This window comes from Corapipo altera, unplaced genomic scaffold (genome assembly GCF_003945725.1).
Source record: "Corapipo altera isolate COAL_440 unplaced genomic scaffold, ASM394572v1 22b, whole genome shotgun sequence".
Classification (NCBI taxonomy): Eukaryota; Metazoa; Chordata; class Aves; order Passeriformes; family Pipridae; genus Corapipo; species Corapipo altera.
In genome coordinates, this window is record NW_020884876.1 from 18,560,418 (window position 1) to 18,581,252 (window position 20,835).

The window sequence follows — 20,835 nt, forward strand, 5'->3', positions numbered from 1 at the left end:
AGATCCACCCCACAGAGAGAGACTTGGGGGTGGTGGTTGATGAAAAACTCAACATAAGCTGGTAGTGTGCACTCACAGACGAGAAAGCTAATTGAATCCTGGGTTGCATCAAAAGGAGCATGGCCAGCAGGTCGAAGGAGGTGATTCTCCCATTCTACTCTGCTCTTGTGAGACCCCTTCTGGAGTACTGTGCACAGTTCTGGTGTCCCCAACATAAAAAGGATAGGGAACTATTTGAGCAAGTCCTGAGGAGAGGCACAAAGCTGAAGAGAGGACTGGAGCATCTCCCCTACAAAGACGGGCTGAGAAAGTTGGGGCTGTTCAGCCTGGAGAAGGATATTTTGGAGGCCTCATAGCAACCTTCCAGTATCTGAAGGGAGGCTACAGGAAAGTCAGAGAGGGACTCTTCACAGGAACTGTAGTGACAGGACAAGGAGTAAAGTGTACAAATTGAGAGAGGGGAAATTTACGTGAGATACTGGAAAAAAAATTTCCCTGTGAGGGTGGTGAGACACTGCAACAGGTTGCCCAGGGAGGCTGTGGATGCCTCAACCCTGGCAGTGTGTTCAAAGCCAGGTTGGATAAGGCAACCTGGTCTAGTGGAAGGTGTCCCTGCCCATGGCAGTGGAGGTTGGGACTAGATGACCTTTAAGGTCCATTCCAACTCCTTAAAATTCTCTGATACTATGACCTGCTCTGAGGCTGGATAGTTAAGAGTGGCAGGGTGCATGGGATAGTATGGGCAAGTGCCTAGGTGTGTGGGCAGTTCTAGTGTTTTGGAACTTTACCCCAAACAAATGCAGAATCCAGAAAAACTAGTAAAATATTTGGAAGAAGTATGCTGTCACCTTGGCAATGCCAGAGAGACATAAATCACTGCAATGTGCTGGCCCAGGCCTACCGAGCTCTGTTTAACACTACTTAGTACTTTCAAGGGGAGAAGGAGGTCTCTGGATCTGACAAAAAAATCAAGAAGCCCTGCAGCTACTCCAACCCTGGCAACAGGCACTGCAGCTGAGTGAGAGGACCAACATCTCCTAGTTACCAGTCACTCCTATACATAAGAAATGAACACAAAACTCAGCTGATTTAGTAAAGGAGGATGAAGTAGGGTCATCACAAAAATAGGAGAAAGAGGCAGAACAAGATCTCCATCCTTGAGTGAGCAGTGGGATATGTGAAAATATTTCAGCTGTCTCCCAGATCAGCACATTATCACCTGGCTGCTCTGATGCTGGGATAATGGAGCTAGTAGCCTGTAACTAGAGGGTAAAGAAGTCAAGAATCTACAATCACTTTCTAAGGAAGGGGCCATTGACAACTGGATTTGAGAAAGGGATCACATCCTCAGCCTCTGGAGGTGACTCATGTTAAGTCTGAAGGAAACGTATGCCTTCAAGGAAAATGTTTTATGTCACCCAGGTAAGTGGACCACAAGGAGGAGAGGTATCCAGTACTTGAGAGAATTAGCCATGCTAGAGATGATTTATTATGACCTGAACAATGCACAGCTACCCACAGATCCAGATGGAGCCCAAAGCTCATGACCCACATGGCAGCAATTTGTACAGAGCGCATCATCATCGTATGCCAACTAATTGGCAGGCATGAGACCTGGAGAGATGAAGAGGCACTGACAGTGGATCAAGTGGCTCACCAACACAAACAATATGAAGAAAATCTCTCTTCCTGCCTATGGAGTTGTGTCTTTGCTCTGGAAAAACTGTATAAAGGGAAAACCTGTCCTGGGAGTTTCAGCAATTCAAGTGAATACTTCTTGCTCCTCATCTATACAGACCAGTATCTCAGCTATTAACAGTAAGCATTCTTTTGCTCAAGAGAAAGGATGTAGAAAGTACACATGGCAGGGTACCCTGCAGTTTTTCCTGTCACTGACAGGACACAATGAAGTGGGATGGAAGCAACTGACATCCATTTTATCTGTGTTGGAAGATGCCCAGTACTAAAGATTCGGACATACGATCGGGTTACTGCCATTTTTCTCCCTACAGCAAAATTTTAGGTTACCTTTGAAGTATACATGGAGAGTAACTACTATTTGAACTGTAAAACCATTGGTGATCTATGATAAACTCAGGACAATTGCATAAAAGCAGTGGAAACAACAAATGAGATACTGAATCCTAACTGACACCCAGAAAGGTGTTAAACACAGAACAAAAGAACCCACTGTAGCAATATTAATATAACTGAAAATCTGCTTATGGAGTTTTTTTTGGTTTTAGGTCAAATGCTGAACTAGAGCAACCAGACTTTTTATAACTGAACTTCCAATTTAGAAAAATCAGTTAATTCACACTGTACTTACTCTGAAATCTCTTGCTAGACCATGGTTGTTACTACATGGCTAGAATTTTGAATCAAGGACTTGAATCACTTACACCCCTCTTTTACTGCAGGACAACACATTGCACTTTGCTAATGGTGTACCAGTACATTCATCAGATTAGTTACACGGAGCAAGGACTTTGGTTTTCTGTATTGAAAAGAATAAATGAGACTCTGCTTTCCTTCCTTATTAAATCGGGTTACTATTTAACCTCAACAGCATTTTACCAAGTCTGGAACACAGTGCTAATTACCAAGCTTATATTTAATTTGATGAGCAGTACAGTGGGGCAGGTTAAACTTCCATAGATAGTACTTTCATACTAAACTTCACAAAGACAAGCCATTTGTATAAAGCAAAATATAAGTGATGATAAAAACAAGTACTTGAAATTCTTTTTAATGCTTTTCCACTAAGCACAGTTTACAAATAATATGATTGTAGTAACTAAATAGCATTTCCTCTCTAAAGTTGTGAAACTAAAATATTTTCCATTAATGCTGAATACTACTTAAAAGAATGGGGCTTGTTTGTGCTAAACACTGTATCAGGGTTAGAAAGTGAAAAGTCCCTTTCTGGTTAGAATACTTAAGCTGTTGTGTTTGTTCTCCCTTGCCAACCTTATCACTTGCTGCCTGTGCTCTCAAAGCTTCCCTTCACCACTCTAAGCAGAAGCCAGTCACAACACCTGTGGTCTAACACAGACCAACATTCTGGCCTTTGGCCACTTTCTTGACAGTGGATGGGTGAGAAAACTCATACCGAGTATGAGGATGCCTTAGCATGAGAGGCATGCAATAGTTACAAGTCACTTAAAAGCCTTGGAAAAAGAAGAGCATGTACATGATTTTGTCTGCAGTCTCCAAAGGATCAATTAAGTATCTGATGGCATTCAAAAGAGCAGAGATCAACATTCATAAATCCAAACATTTTATGGTTTCAGCAATACCAAATTCTTTAAATTTATCTTGAAGACTTCAATCTAGACAGGGGTACGTGTGTAACAGAAAAGAAGTAGGGCTCTAAATGAACATGTCATGCACTGTAATTTCTCAACCAGGGCTGCCTAGTCATCTGAACTGTAAGTTCCTGGACTAAAAGAAATGATTGCTATGAACTGAATAGGGCCACAGAGAGACATCATTCACAGGTTCCTCTATGATACTCAGCACAATAGTTGCACAGGTTTTCGTAATTTTACGGTTTTAGTAATATAGGCAAGAGCAGAAATTACTACTTCCATTTTTATAGACAGGGTATATGGAAGGAAAAGGCCCAACTCTCTGTTAAGGTAAAACATGTATGAGTCAAGGAAATTCATTAGTTTTAATACTTATTCCCAGTAGTATATACAAAATGTAGACTCCCCAAAAAATCAGAAGATGTGTCCAGGTTCGCAAGATTAATATTCTCCTTTCTGAACACCCAACTGCCTACTTTTTAAAGAGGCCCCATTACCTTTCAAAAAAGTATAAATTTTCTTAAGCACTCCCTGCAAACACAGTAAAAATAACTCAAACCTACAATTCTAGGAAGTTCAGTTCATGAAAAGAGAAGTTTCAGTTTTGGTGTAAGATATTTCAAAATTTGCAGCAATTAAAACAGAAGGTTGGCAAGTTCAACTGTTGCAAAACATTCTGTGTGAATAACATTAGTCTCTAAGGAAATATGTTTTAATCAAAGTTACCAGAATACTTTGCAGTTTTAGAACTCAAAGTCACTGAAAAATGCCAGTCAGCTGAATTTTTCAAACTACTTCAAAGAAAACCGAGCACAGGCTTACCTGAACATTTGTTTTGGGATAATAGAAGAAAAATGGCTTCAAAACCGGAGACCTAGAAACACAAAACAACAAGCACAAATGCATTTAACTAGAAATTAATGCATGAGAATTAAGAGGAAATTAAGGCTGTTCAATCACAACTAACAATAGTTTTCCAAACAACTTTGGAAAGTGTAAAAATTTCTTAAATTCCATTATTAAGAATGTAAGACTTTGTTAAAAAAAATCCAAGAAAATTTTTCTGGGGGAAGATAGTCAAAATACCAAAAATATTTTCTTGACAAAGGATGCACTTCATGACACTGAAGTCTGTTGCACTGTCAGTAGCCCACATTAATACCTAGGCTAGTTACACAGGGCTACTGGAAATACAGCTAGAGGTCCTCCTCCCACCTTCATATGCAGTACTTGCTTAATGACAGGAAAGTTTTAAATGTTCTCATGAATAAGCATGAAAAGGTTGAGAATATAAATCACCAGCAGACCTTAGTCTTATCTAGAAAAACACTGAGTCAAACCAGGATTTTTTTTTTTATATCGTTAACATTATTCTGTTCATCTCGCTCATGTAATGGTTTCACAATAATATTTTTTTGGGATGTTCTGGGACATTTGACCTCGCATTTCTAGGTGAAGTGAGCTGGTACAGATGTAAATTTGGTGTGCCCGTATTCCAAACTAACAGCTACAAGAGAAAAGTGGTCCAGAAATCTGCATGTATAACACATGGTTGAGCAACTGCCTTGCCACGAAGTCACATTTGAAGTTCTCCCTACGGCTCATTAAGAAGACATTGCTATGAGCTGATCAGAGACTTACATAACTTATATTCAGTAATTCAGTAAAGAATTTTACTACTTGCATATATATCCTATAGCACCCACTATTACCTTGTTACCAGTTATTAAACATAGTGTGCAAAAGAAAGATTTAGTTGCCTCTTGTGGTTGCTGTTTTAAGCTGAGGAAGCTTGTGATGGTGAGTGGTAGGAACACTATCATCACATATTACAAAAAGCTAACCATCAGGAGTTAACTTACACTCTGGGGCGCCCTCCAACAATTCCAGTGAGGCCAGGCGCTAGAAATGGAAATTAAATTAACAAAAGAATAGTTAAAGCCATCTTCAAAACATCAGAAGAACATTTAAAACAACGAGTGGAAGAATTAGAACATTATCATAGCTTGAATTTTTCCTTTAATACACATTTAATAAATACAGGGAAGCATCTATAATCTCAAAGTAATAAAATAACATTGTATGCAACAGTCAAAAAGGCAAAACATGCAACTGTGACTACTAACAAAAAATATTTTAAAATGTGCACAGCATAAACTACGTCTTTAGATTCTCCTTCCAAATATTTTGTATGCCAGTGAGGCGATACATTTGATAAAGAACTTCACTTTAATTTTTTTGTTGCTGTTTTTTAATTTACTTTTAACGAGAGCAGAGAAACAATTCTGATCTGGACCATGCTTTGTTTTAATATTTGTTTAATATGACTTTGCTTATTAGATTAACTGTTTCAGATTAACTTGCACCATTCTCTCTAGCACTTACAGTAGCTAACTTAGCTTTCTTAAAGTGCTGGGTACTGCAGATCCCATTCTCTCTCCTTGATACATAGGGGTTTAAGGCACTAGCATGATCTCAGATTTGCAGTAAGTCAGCACTGTGATTAGGTTCTTATTTATTCTCAGTATCAGGTTGTAAAGCTTTACTACCATTAAACCCATCCGGCTGGCTCAGTATTTCTGAAAGGAACAGCTCTGCTCTCCTCTTCCTGACCATAGCTTCTCACCCTTCTTTCTGGCATGGACAGCACACATACATGAAGCATCAGAGCTCCACAGAGTATTGCAGGGGGAAGAAACAGTGAAGTGCACACTTCAGTATGCACTTCATTAAATCAGTCTAGGAATTAATTAGCAAGTGTGTTAAGCAGTCTCCTAAAAACAAGTGCTGTGGAAAGCTGCCCACATGCTGTATTTGGTCAAATTAATTCTGGCTAAAATGGGCTTCCTGCTTTCTCCAAGTGTGAATTCCCTCTGTTTGTGCTCTAAACAGACTAAAAGCCGTATAACTCTGCTGTTGTGGTACTAAGCTCACAGTGATAATCCCTACTTCTCAGCTGGTTGTTCTAGCTTGGATTCAGTGCCTCAGTAATGTGAACACATATCAGTAGTAGCATAGATTACAGTCCTGCCATATTCATGCTCACTGGAAGTGACTTCCCCCCCCAAAAAAAAAGCCTATGTTTTACAGTAAAGGAAAAAAAATGCCTTCATAAACAAAGCACCATGAATAAACACCTCTCTACCCACTAAGTTCTGCTGAAAAAAATGTGGTAGTGGATACATTACAAAAAAATCCCTTACACCAGTGTTTACACAATTTTAAATGATCCAGTGAGGTTTCAGCACTGTACATCTCACTCATTCAGGCAGAGCTGTCATCCAACAACAAAACCAACTACAGTTATTTTATTGAACTAAGCGCCTAGTTTGTTTATTTAGGTTGTTGGAGGAAGAGGCTGGATATGGAAAGGTCATGTTGAAAATATAGGTTCATGAAGCTAGCTAAGTTATCTGTGGATTGTCACATGGGTCACTTCCTGCTAGGCAGCTGAATTGCTCATTAAGGATACCAGATTTTGCTCCAACATCAGTTTCAATTTCCTGAAAGCTCTCAAAGAAAATTCTTAACTTGCTGGCTCTCACACACAGTGGATCTTGGCTCCTACAACAAAGCAGTTCTCTAAACACTGACCAGAAAACAATCCACCTAAGAGCAACCACTGCTCACACCCCAAGGTTACAACTACCTTCTACTGCTGCTTGCTACTGCTGCTCTTTGAAAGTTCTCCACCACAAGCTACTGTAACAGATCTGTCTCTGGAGGTACTACACCTACCCCTGCACATAAATGCAATTGCAGAGCAAAGCTACACCAATATCCCAGTTGGAATGTTGTAAAGTTCTATCTTATGATTATCCAATCCATTGCTTATGTGAGCATAAATAAGATGGAAGCACTTTTAAGTCCAATTTAATTTTATCTATATGCAATTCCCGCTTAGGATTCACGCAGAGAAGATGAAGCCAATTTTAAACTGACTGTGGCTTACAATCAGTGATTTGTTTTTTGTGTAAACAGCACTAGAGCACTACACCTCACCTCAACCCATGGCTCAGATCCCCATTACATTTCTCCAGTCAACCAAAAGGAAGCAGCAGAAGGTGATGCACAACCAGGTAACAGTGGGCTTGTCACTCTGGCCAGACCTACTTCTGCTAAGTAAATTGTGATCTCCTTGGATCAACCGCTGCCCCAAGACAATACCTTCAAGAAGATTTCCTCATGCGGAACTTTATGCTTACTTTGCATTGCTTGCTTAAGTATCTGTGCAGACACTCTCCCTCCCTCCTTTCAGGAAGATTTATCTTTATCTACCCTGACATGAACAATTTGTCATACTTGCAGAGAGTATCTATCAGGCTGCAGTCTCAAGTCACTATAATTCTCAGCTAAATTGAAGCTGTTGTTCTCCTTTCTCAGAAACTTCACGACCACGTTTTATTACCAGAGTTCCATTTTTTAGTTACTCAAGGCAGATAAAAGCATCATCTCATCTGCCACCAGTAAACCTCTCAAACAAGTCACTTCAAGTTGAAGAACTCACCACCACCACCACTGTCTGCCAAATTCCATGCCTCAGAATGGCACAGAACTCATGCACTGCAAAACCAGCTGAATACCTTGGGGTTGGAGACCTTCCTTTCAATGCATTTATATACTGATCCCGTTCACCAGTAGGTACAGTATTTGTCTGGTGCAATCAAACCTCATATTATGATACTTATTGTGATTCAAGTGTTTGATCCAAAAGCCTGCCATTTCCAAGAACATTTTCCCTCACGTTGTCTGAGGACCTAGCCTGATAACTAAAAATTCTCCAGGTGGCTGGGCATTTGAAATCAATGAGTCAGTACTGGGGATTATACCACTGGAATTCCACTGCTTTCCTTAACATCCAAATATATGGCATGGTCAGAAAAACATCAGGCACTAAGTCAATTAAATCTACTTCTTTCTAGGTGACTAAGCACTGGTATAGGACCATTCCTTTGGACTCTGTCCTTAAAGGTTTGAATTTATACTGAATCTAAAAAATAAGGAATCAATTATTAGTTAGCAAGTGCTTCTCTTTGGTTAATCTGCACGATTCTTCATGAAGTCTTATTCTGTCTTTTCATTTTATGACTCCTTCCTCTAGCCTACTTTAACTCTTACTCATTTGCAGTCCAAGTACCTTAGGAAAACCAAATCATCAACCTCTGACTGTACATGGACATGTAATTTCTCACATTTTTTCCTTCATGTCCACGATTCTTCCAGTATAGCTGCAAACCCCCAAATTTTAGGTCCAACAGTAAACTTGATCATTTATGATATGCTGGAAAAGACAGCAAATTTTTGATAAATTTCATGAACAGAGGTAGCAGGTAAACAGAAGAGTACTGGGAAAACCAACGTTGCTCTCAGTTGGGACAATTCAGGGAATGGATCCACTGAAAAACAGCTCTGGGAAAAGATGTATAAAATAGGCCCAAATGAGCACCATTTCAATATGCAGAACTACCATGTTTTAATACATTATAATCTATGCCATAAGTATCACACCCTGTAAAATGCCCCACAGCAGAAGAAGCTCTGGTTGGAACCTGGACCTATGAGATGCAAATTTCCAACAAAGCAAGCTTCATTCCTTTCAGCTCTGGTAATTCTCCACTCAATTTCAGATGGTGGAAGAGCCTTATGTTTTGCCCAATTTTGGATTATTACTATTTATTCTTTAATCTACTTCTGTCAAAATATAATACTTCTGTACAACTCTGTACACTTTTCAACAGAATAGACCATTATGCAATATATGTAAGATGTTAGACTGCTTGAAGCATTTTTTTAAAAATGTTTTGGAGTAAAAAAGTATGAAAATGTTCCAACTATTGGCAATCTAAAAAGCTTTAAGCACGTTAAATATAACAGGTGACACTTTCTTTGAAGCTTCACAGAATTCCAAAATACAGTGATGTCTCTTGCTCACCAGCTTTCAGCTTTTGACCCTAAATTGTTTCGTTCCTTGTATTTCCAGTGATTGAATTAGCTCAACCAAAAGGTTATTAATGTATTTACTGCATATTCTAAGGAATTATACATATATTTATATATAAAAACCAGATATCAAAACAGTCTACTTGTCAAGCATTATTTTTTAAGTGATCAAACTAGGCAAATCTGAAATCTCAGGTTTTATACTCCACAGTTCTTACATTATGGTTGAGCACTAGTACAAAATGCATACATTTTTTACAGGAGTCAATTATATGTTCTTAATTATTCTATCTGTCCTCTGAAAACAGCAGATAGTTTATCTTCTGCAATATTAGTCTCAAAAAATGGTGACTGCAGTAAACTGCTAGAACAAGGACATTTCTGAAGTATCTTCCAACACACTTAGGAGATCAGTCATAATATTTACATATACTCAAGCACTTTAAAATCTCAAGTTGTATTAACCAGCTGTCATCTTAGTGTCAAACTCCGGTCATTTTAATGTGAAATAAGGGTCAGCGCATGATTTCAGCTATTAGCAAAACATTTCTTAGCTACTGAACCCCTGTTAAACTATAAATGCCAGTTTCCCACAGTAAGGCTCTTCTTGAGCCTCTTCTACACTGCACTTCATTCAGAATTAAATATCTGAATTAAAGAAGACAAAATGAATACACTAAATCAACACAAATTATTTAAATTCTAACCACTTAGCTGACTCTACTGTATAAAATGAAGACATTTTCACCAAGTAATATAAGCCTGGTCTGTGTTTGCTAGTTTTTATGAAGTGAGGGTAAATTTCTATAGACAGGACAATGCAGAATTGCACTGAACTCCCATAGGTTATTACAGATTTAAAAATCTGAGTCTATGTGTCTAGGATTCTTCAATGCCAAGTTTAGGAAAGGTCACTTTATTTAACAGGAGAAAAACTGTGAATACCCCACTATTGGGACTAAACAGTTCACATTTAAAGCTTTGGTTGTTTTGGGGGTTTTTTTGTTTGTTTTTTGTTGGGTTTGTTTCGGTTTGGTTTTTTTGGGGTTTTTTTTTGTGTTGGTTTTTTTTGTTGTTGTTGTTTGTTTGGGGTTTTTTTGTGGGTTTGGTTTGGTTTTTTTGGGTTTTTTTTTTGTTTTTTTCAGGAGACCATACATGCTTAAAACCAAACAAACTTACTGGATGCTCTTAAAAAAACCCCTGGCTATTATCAACTTTCAGACTACTGAGGACTAAACAGAAAGCATGATTTTATCAATTGAAAGTTTAACAAACTCAGTTGCTAATTGTAAAAAAAAAAAAAATGGGATTAGGTGTGTTTGGCCTTTTTTTTAAAATAATTTGTATCCCTTTAAGTTCATCAGAAGAACATAATCCAAATGTAAAATGATTAAGTGTTTGAACTGGTAAACTAAATACCATACTCAACTGAAGTTTACAGTAAATGTCTTCCACTCCAAACAGAAAATAAACAACAAATTGCTCTCTAAGTTATGGCATGTCTACATACAGTAACTTCAAATTCTTCTCTGAGCTTAAGAATCTCATCTGCAGTTTCAATAATACTTAAAAACAATTTCTGTGGAAGTACACTCATGTGTCCCACTGGTCTTCAACAAAAATGATGGAAATTTAAAAAGCATTAGAAAAAAATGTTAGGGAATATCTATGAAATCTCAGTCTTTCACTCTTGATTATGGAAGCCTCTTATTAAGAGATGCAATTTCTCAAAATTCTCTCTTGCAGGTCTAACTCCCTGTCTATATTGCAGAGCACAAACACACAGGTTTCAGCCCATTCCAACATATAAATGGCATTCCTTCTTTTTACACAGAGGATAAGATTTCATAAGAAATTGAGAATGCCAGATCGGCACAATGCCTTGAAGATGGTTGTCTTTCTACTGATTACCAGAAGTAAAGATCTACCATAAGTGGAGAAAGAAGGGGGGGAGAAGGAGGAATCAGCACTCTTAAACTGACTAGAAGCTATAGAAGCTATACAGTACTTTCCTTTTATGAGGTCTAAGTTTTAGTATCCTTTACATATATGAATGCACAAAAAAAATGTATCCTATCAAAAAATCATGTTGCAAAGTAAGTCAGAAGTTAATAAATACTAACATCAAGACTTTAAATTCACTAAAAAGCATATCTCTGACACTCAAGACCTAACACCCAAAGTTCTAAGTCTCTGAAGTGAAGCATTATGAAGATCACTCCTCAACAAATTACTGTGCTTTTTAATCATAGGAAGAAAAAGAATTTCTTTTTGTCTTACTGTTCTTCTCTGCAAAGTCTGAAAACATGTAACTGAAAATTCCCTCAAAAAGTTTCAGCCAAATAGCTAAAACATTTTATCTCAAGTGCTTTAAATTTAGTCTAAGTGAAAATAACCAAAACTAGTCTTTTAGTACTGACTTTAAAAGAAATTAATACCTATTTTACCAACAATTTATAATTTTCATATTATGGTACTACCAAAATAAAACTACCTACCAACTCTACCCCAAGGCTTCACAAGTAGTAACTGGCAGGCTAAATCCATCTGATGAAACACTAAGAGTGACAGTTCTCCTGGATTTCATCTCAAAAGTTGCAGTAGGATCTCTTGCGACTCCCCACCCTTACTCTGAGCCACCAAATATCCTTTCTCAATCACTCTTCTCTTCTACTACTCATTCCAAAATTTTAGACAGTTTGGTCCCCTTAAAGACTGGTGGAGTTGCTCTTCAGCATTTCTTACAGGGAAAGCAGAACCAAGGACTCTGATTCCCATTCTTTTGTCATTATACTTTCTTCCACCATCTCAGGAAACCATCTGTAAAGCAGATAAATACTTTCCAATGTTACTAGAAAACAGAAAGCTTAGCTGACTGTCTTTACACAGCTTTCCAAAGGTTCTTGGATGAAAGGTACTATGTATGAAAATTATCATCTGTACAACTGTCCACACATCACTTAGAGCAATAAACACCAAACTGCTATTGAGGTGAAAGAAGAATAGAGTTAAAAACAATATTTTGCAATCACTAGATACAGGTCCAGCAGACGGGTAAAGCTTTTTTTTTTTTTCCTTTTTGTCTGGTACGGATCTAGTAAATGTACTTTGTTTTTTAAAGGTTACTCTTAAATGTCCAAAAATAACATAATGCAAGTGTTTCAGATCAAGTGACATAACCCTGCAAGTCAACAACAACTCCTTTCTCCCTGCTGTCTATTATGAAGGATCTATAATTTCTTCCTGCTTTTTCTCAGTTCTTCATTAAAATAATAAGCAAAATAAGAAGAAAAGGGTTGTTTGCCATGACTCTCAGTCACTATCTCACCTCCTGGAAGTGAACTAATGCAGGAGAGCTGGGAGGGGCATTACCAAGCTGGCAATCCTTGAAACACAAGACTTCATTGTTTAAAGGATTTTCATCAGGAAAAGCCACATGCTTAAAATCTCACTTGGTGTGCACCCCCACAACTGCCACCATTTTGGCAGAACAAAGCCACACAAGGTTACATCACACAGATCCACATGGGAAGCGCAAAACCACATCTGATAGGTATGCTCCATCCATATAAGATAATTCACCTAGGACAACAACAGTCTCAACAATCTTGGGTCTGGCTTCTGTTCCCAAGATCATTTACCCATCTATTCAAGTCTTGTCTATGGAGCTGCCTGTTTTAAGACAATTAAGCATCAGGAATTCCTTGTTCTGCTCTTCCCAGCAAGTCCTGAAAATCTACACTACTGTCAGAAACTAACCATTGTTAAGCTGATTCAGTTATTAGTACACCACTAATTACTGTTTGGCAGTGTTTCACAATCCTAAATCTCACTGAAGAAAGAAAAGACTCTTCATAATCACTACTTTAAGCATATTCCACATCAACAAGTAGCCTACTAAGTATTCATATCCCAGATCTGACCCTTCTCTGCATACAGAAGAGTTTATTCGGTGCAGGTAATGCAGAAATTCATCACACAACAGCAACTGAAAGAAGTGACCATATGAAGCAGTCACAATATATCTTCAACAAATTAAAAAGAATGACTATGTGGTTGTTCAAGCACTCAGAAGCATGTCAACAAACAGCAGTAAACAGCTCTGATACCCTCTGACACTAGTTATTTATATCATGGAGGCCAAAAATCTTGTTGCAGTCCTGTACCTGGCAAGCAAAAGTGCTGTTTATCACCAGATGCCCCAGATGATGCCAGAAATATCCTCTTTCCCATTGCTGCTCATTAGCAGCACTTCTATAACTGAAACAGATTTCAATTTTTTTTTGAGAATATCTGCTACAGGATGTTCTAAAAAGCTTAAGCTATTCCCTTAGGAAACAAAACTAGCATCCCTACCACCATCCACATAGACTGCCTAACCCCACTCTACACAGGAATGCATTATTTCATCACAAAAGCCCTGATAATATGAACTGAAAGTCTGCCAGTCACCTTAAGGCACAGATGTTCACATACTATGGTAACGAAATTTCCATACTGTATATACTCCACCCAATCCATGTAGTGCAGATTTTCCACTTTTTTCATTCTGCCAAGATCAGCAGTAAAAGGAAAAAACTGAACCCTTAGTAAACCTAACACTTTCAGACTTCAAAAGTGGTTTCTATATGTAGCAGTCACTTTATAAAAGAAGAAGCAAAGATAGAGAGACAAGTACAGGTCCATTAGCTTTGGATCAGACAAATAAGCAATTATTTTAAAATCCACCCAGCTTTACTTCATCCAAAATGATGTTTTCTAGGGAATTGTCTACGCATATATAGAATAAATAGTAAGAACAGATTTTTACTTTCATAGTAATTTTTTCTTTACTGATTCAGTAAAGAAAAAACTACTTCAGTTACGAATCCCTAACTAATTATAGAAATGACAGTTTGGTCCAACGATGAAAATACCATTTTTCATTCATTAGCTAAAACCTCAAGTCTTTAGAAGCAATATATATCTATGCTACATGCTCACCCGCTAATCAGCCTTCAGAATTGCAAAATTTAAAAATATTACCTCAATGAATATTTGCAATACATACTCTATATTGTAGGGATAAAAAAAAAAAAAAAGATGACCATGCACTGACCTTGTCACTATAAACACAACTTTTAAAAAAACCAACAAACCATCCTTCATTTACTGTTCTCTGCTACTGTTGTAAAGACTAAAACACAGAATGCACACACTTCTAAGTAATTTTTAATCCACTGAAAAAAAAAGACTAGTTCCTTAACTGCAAGGCAACACCTAACCACTCCTTCATTAATCAGGATTCTAGATTTGCTATGGAAGTTCAGAGTTGCAGGTTAAGCTCATGGAATTTAGTTTTGAAGACCTATATAAATCCTAGGTATAGTTTTCATCAAGATATGCAGAAGCCTTTGCAAAATATCTGAGCTCTAGTACTCAAAATAAGGAAATTTAAATTCATTTTAAATGGACAATAAAAGTCAGATTAGCATCCACAACGTAAGCACCAAATCACAACATATGAATGAGCTACTTAGAACTGAGATGGATACAGTGGTGACACTTAAGGGACTCGTGAAGAGAACAGAAAAAAAAAGTTTGCTCAAAATAATCAAACAGTAAATCCCCCCAGAAAATTTAGAGAATCCAATGACATTTACAAAGAACAAACGTGAATTTTTTTGGAACAAACATTAGGTAAGCAGTAGAAGTACAGATCACTTCACATTAGGTGACTTATGCAAATACTTTAAAATATACCCTCAAGACTAAGATGGACTTAATTAAATCCCAGTATTTTAACTAATATGTCAATTAAAAAATAAATCTTTTAATCATTGCAATACACCACAAATTCATACAAAATCAAACACTGAAGACAGAATAATTTGAGGTGAGACAAAACTGCAGGATGGTAATTTAAGTTGGGTAGTTAATATGCACTATGAATAAGAATTAGATGCAGCACTTATACAAGCAGCTACACATTAAACAGGCTAGAAGTACAGTAGCATCAATAAAAATCCTTTGCAGTAACATCAGATAATAAAGTACTGAAGAGAACCTTCAAAACCCTCCAACTCCACATCTTCATAAACTACAATGTTATAGTTGGACACTCTGGTAAATTTTTGCCAGTTGACTAACACTCAATGTTTATTGCCAGTGAAGTCTAATAACATCACTAACTTACAGTAACATGGTAGAAGACAGTAAAACACTCAGTGCAACCACATGTAGGAAAACAAAGACAAATAAGGAAAAAAACCAGGAAGGAACAGTGGCAGCAATGGAAGGATAGAGTCTCAGAGGAACAAAAAGGCAAACTCTCAGGACTTTCATTTTATCATTTTGCTAATGTCTGTGGGTCCCATCTCTACACCAAACATAAGTACCCTTTAAAAAAATTATTTCATTATGCACAACACAGTGAAGCTGAACACAGCTTTTAAGCTGAACACAGCTGAACTAAGTCTTTGGGTCCTAGTCATGCTCAGAGAATTAAATAAAAAAGTAACTTTAAAATTCTTAGAAGACAATATGAGTACTTACCCATGCCAGTTCCAGCTGGTGCAATCTCTCTAGAGAAGATTTCTACAGCTTCTTTTTGTTTATGGTGTACAGCAAGCCAAATAACAGCTTCCCGAGGACCCTGCTTCAAGAAGGTTGAAATTAGATTAGCTTAGATGTAGAATATTGGTTAAATTTACCAAACTGAAAAATAACTGTAGCTCAGCATTCAAGATAAATCATTAAGCGACTTTTCATCCACCATCATTATAATTTGCTAATAATATTTCATTATCTTTATTTTGCTACAACAGAATCAACTATTGGGTATTTCAGACTGCTAGGACACTGTGCTTCTTCTCCAGCATTCTCCAAGAATTAAGTACTGTAACTAACAATACCAAATACTTGGCTTCACTCTCAGTGGAACTGGCAAACAAACTTTACTCTTATTCTAAGTGCACTGAGAGTACTTTGGGGCCAAATTAGAGAGCCAGATGCGCTTCTCTCAGCATCAAGAAGGAAGCAGATCTGTCCACAGAAAAGAATTCAAACCTAATCTTTGGGGCGTACATGTGAGAACAGAACGTGTAAAACCCACCAGGATTTCAGAGAAAAGAGGAGATGCTCCCTCTAAAGGTAAATCAAACCAGTACTGTGCTCCCAACTCTACAGTCAACTAAAACACCTGCCCTTGCAGACAGATAAGCACTGTCTCTTGCTTAAGATTTTACTTCTCTAAAAATCTACTATCAGCCACTGAAGGATCCACCGTTGGAACCAATATACTGGCAAAAGCCTTAGACTGAACATCAGGTCTCACTGAGGGCAAAGACTATTTATTCAAGAATTTGCAATCACCAGCAGGAACCACCTTTGGTTCACCTTTGAATCTATGAAACCTGCCCACAATAGAATTCTGTTTCTGAATGTCTCTTACTTGCCTTAAAGCACAAGTGCAAGTACATAGGAAATGGGATTGCACAAGATGTCAAAATCTGCTGGTCAGGAGTTTCTCACAGCAATACTCAGGTACAGAGTTCTGCAGCAGAGTATTTCTTCTCTCCTGAAGTCATCTCTTGTTTTGTTTATGAATACGAAGTTTCTAAACGTTCTTTGGTAACCTTATGTGAAATTCTTGGTTTACTTAAATCAATATAAAAATCAAAAAAGGATAAGTGACTACAAGACACTAGGAGATTTCTTCCAGTGTTTATGTCCTTCCTCATGTCAACAGGAAAGGATGTATTTCATAAAAGCATGAAAAAACCCATGAAAGTTTGTGCGGAGTTATTTTCTCTTGTTATTCTACAGAGCTTAGAGCACTTCATAACTCTTTAAATGCCCTGTCTAACTAATTTCTTTCTATTTGTTAGCTTTTGATATCCCAAAGAGATCATTATGTTAACAGACTACTAAACCTATTCCAACTGAAATACATGACAAAAATCCCTCAACAAAGAGGATCGCTTATGTCAGGTTATACCAAGGGAGGAAAACTTCCTACTTTATAGCTTGTGATCAGCTAAAACTCGATAATGAGGGGCCTTCTTGTTTTAGTGTGTTTAAACCAATTTTCCTAAGTATTCAAGAAGCTGAAAGAATATTTTTCTCTACTCCCAATTCTAGTGGCATATCCACACAGAGGTACTCTGAGGTAATGAAAAACGTAATTGCTTTCTTTTTTCTTAAGTACTCTTAAATAGACATCCTCATAGGACACACACAGTTCATTTCTCAGCCTCCAAGGTCTCAGCCTGGAAAATACCTGCCATAATACTCTCACACTGGAAATCCTGCAAACTTGATTCACATTTCTATCAGATGACTTCAATACTTGTGTAGGTAAACCCTAAAATAAAAGTTTAGTAGAGCCAAGGTAGAAAAGGTTATATTATTTCTGATCATATAGATCAGGTATCACTCAAAGAATAAAAATTTCCTTCTATGAATATAGGAAGAGATGTCCTGACCAAGATAACAGAGATAAGAAATATCTCTAGAAAAAAAAAAATAAATTCCAGTTTAAGAAAATTTCACTAAGCTGCTGTAAAAAAACAGTTGCTACACAAAAAATATGCAGCCATGCAATGAACCAAACAAATGAGTAATTTTAACATTTACTGTTCCCAAAGCTATCACATGATTCATTAAATTACTACAGATAATAATGAAAAGGAAATGCCCTTGTACAAAACACACTCATGCATTCACATGCTTCTATTTCATTTCAAGTTCTAGGTTTACTTCCTTGCTCACAGTTGCAACATACAGTGGTCCATTAAAGTAAGATGAATCCTGTTTTCAGTGGCTGAATCCAGTATTAAAACTAGATATATGAACTATTTTAAAGTCATTAATCCTCCAGTATCAGAATTAAAATAAAAAATAAGAAAACAAAGTCTTAACAATGTGTTGTACGTCAGCTAACAAAGGGTTAGCAGAAAACTAACAAAGCACATACAGTTTTTATGTAGCAAACTCTAATGCTCGATGTACTATTAATAGATATCTTTTACATGAAACACATCTAGTATTTCTAAACAACTCACTGACACTTTGTCCCTGTCTGAAATCCTTCCCCCAGCAAAAAATGACAGAACAGGAGATATTAAAAAAAAAATTCAAACACTACTATGGTGTCAATTCAGGTCTCTTTCTTGCTCATGTTGGACTACTGCTGACAAAGCAAGCTACCAGAGTGAAAGGCAGCAACCACATAAACAGGCAGAGAAGTCTGAGAAAGGAAAGGGGGCAAGTACTCCTTTATTTCTCAAGGATACTTCGTGCTTGCAGGAAGAGTCAATGCTCCACACAGCAGCTCAGACTACAGTATACAGGCCTATATAAGCCTGGCATTTACAGTGACTTCACAGCTGCAAAGACAAACCTCTGCACTAGTTTGAGAGATGGGCATGAGAATTAGTCCAGTCAAACCAGCTGTCTACACAGAGTTCTAAATGTTGTTCAACTTACCCTGTCTTGGTATTCACTTATATATTTGCTTCTCTTCAAATTTATATGGCAGAATCCTCAAGGCAGGAACTGTTTTCCTTTTGTGTTAATATTCTGCTTAGCATAATATGGCTCCAGTTTAGACCACTGTGATTTGTAACCCAAATAACCATGTCTAATTTTGCATGGAAAGACATGGTAGGAAAGAGTGTTTAAGGGACCACATTATTCCTACCCGAAGCCCCAGTGGGCAAATGTTTTCCTTAGGATTCCATGACTTTATATTTCAAATAGAAAAGCAAATCCCAATCCCCAACCCTTTTTCTCAAGCTACTACGTCTGCTTTCCAGATGAAAACTCCTCTGGCTAGTTTCTTCTAAAAAGCTGGAGGAACAGTGCAGCAGGAAGGCAATAGAGCGACTTCCTGCATTTCAGCCTTAGCTCTCACATCCTGCTTAAGGCATGTATGAGAAGCACATACAATGGCAGTAACGCTGTGTTTACTTTTAATATGAGACCCAGGAGCTTAGGTTGGAAATACAGAAAATACTACAAATACTCAATTTCATTGGAAAAAATTCTTCAATTTTCTGCAAGCAAGGCAAACTCAACAATCAGGAAGGAGAAATTGCTCTTCAACTCATTATTCACTCTATACAATGACAGAAAACCTCCAATGTAACAATTTAATTAAAGAATATATTACAAAGCATAATCATAAGAAGTTGGTACGAACAAAACACAGACAAGTTGAACATCTGGGACATCTGTTCCCATGTTTCAAAATTTTGATGCTGCAATCTCAGTAACACACTTAAAATTGCAGGCTTTATGATCCTAAAATGAAAAAGACCACATTATAAACCTCAGTCCTCGGGAAGCAACTCCTGTTGCTGCGCAGAAGGAAACTGAAACTCAAGCGTTGAAACGAATAGCTGCAGATATAACTTGAGCAATTACTAGGAACACTTAATTTTAGTAAGAAGTTCACTGTCCTTCTCCAGATCACATTCTTTTTTCCCATACAACACCAATTGTCAGCTATTAAGTGTCAGCACTCCTAAGAACAAACTTAGAGCTTTGCCACGTGTACCTTAAGAGTTTTCCAAGACTGCCACTGACAAAGAAGAATTAAATGCTACTGTTTTGGAACAAATTCAGCTGTCTAAATATTTAAAGTGCATGTAAGTGAGGGCAAGATTTACATTTTTCCTTTAAAAAGGACTTTCATACTCTCAGATTAGGAAAATAGACCACAGATATCACAGCTGTAGTGGCTATAGCCATCATTCATATTCCTATATATGCATTTATTCAGTCACAAAATACAATGCAGAATTAGGTATGTGAAGATTATTTCACAAGTAGTACTCACAGGCGGTTTTAAAGTTGTGCAGGCAATAATGCTGATCCTTCCTGACTCTGCAATATTTATAATGTGGTCTTTTGGCACTACATCTAACACAATTTAAGTCTATGCGATAAAAACTTTACTATAAGACATTTCTTTAGATGAACAACATTAGAATGGACTACAACAACACTTTTGTAAGATTTTATATCAGTGCCTCTGGAAGACCCAATACTGCAAAGACCTTGCCAGTGTTAATTTTGTACACTAAGTAGTGACACTGAATTCTTTGCAACATGAAGGGGTGAAATTCCCAAGATGATAGTGACTTCCTTTAAAGTTGTGGAAAAGATAACAATGTGGAAAGATTAAAAGAGGTCAGTAAAAGTTTAAGAACACTCCACTGAATACTTACGCCATCTATACTCCTTCTAGCATGAGGTCCATATGTATCTTCAGACCCTAAAACCTGTATGTTAACTGCACTGTAATCTTCATAACCGAGCTGACTGAAAATAAGACGAGTCCTGCAACAAATGATTTTTTTTTTTCATTAGTAAACTGCCTCAAAACAATTATCTGAAGTAGCCCTGTGTGGTCCACAGAAGTTAGCTCTGTCACGTAAACTGGACCATGAATACTTTACACTAAACAAATATATCTGAAAACTACAAATCAAGTGATTACTGACAAGGAAGTCATGCCTATGAATTTATCCCTGGGTTTCAAACTGAGCCTTTTGTTTATTCAAATTATTTGAAAGATGATAAGCAAAGACAAATAAAT

At 37.2% G+C, this 20,835-nt stretch overlaps 1 protein-coding gene across 1 annotated transcript in view; it reads right to left on the minus strand.

Moving 5' to 3' along the window:
* The window catches only part of LOC113943659, a 62,396-nt gene that overhangs the window by 16,003 nt on the left and 25,558 nt on the right, over positions 1 to 20,835 (minus strand). The window contains exons 12-15 of the mRNA XM_027635766.1: positions 20,465 to 20,576; positions 15,786 to 15,885; positions 5,174 to 5,213; positions 4,134 to 4,185 (exon numbers count right to left, since the gene is read on the minus strand). Of these exons, the coding sequence (XP_027491567.1) occupies positions 4,134 to 4,185; positions 5,174 to 5,213; positions 15,786 to 15,885; positions 20,465 to 20,576 (304 nt within the window). The remainder of the gene's footprint in view (positions 1 to 4,133; positions 4,186 to 5,173; positions 5,214 to 15,785; positions 15,886 to 20,464; positions 20,577 to 20,835) is intronic.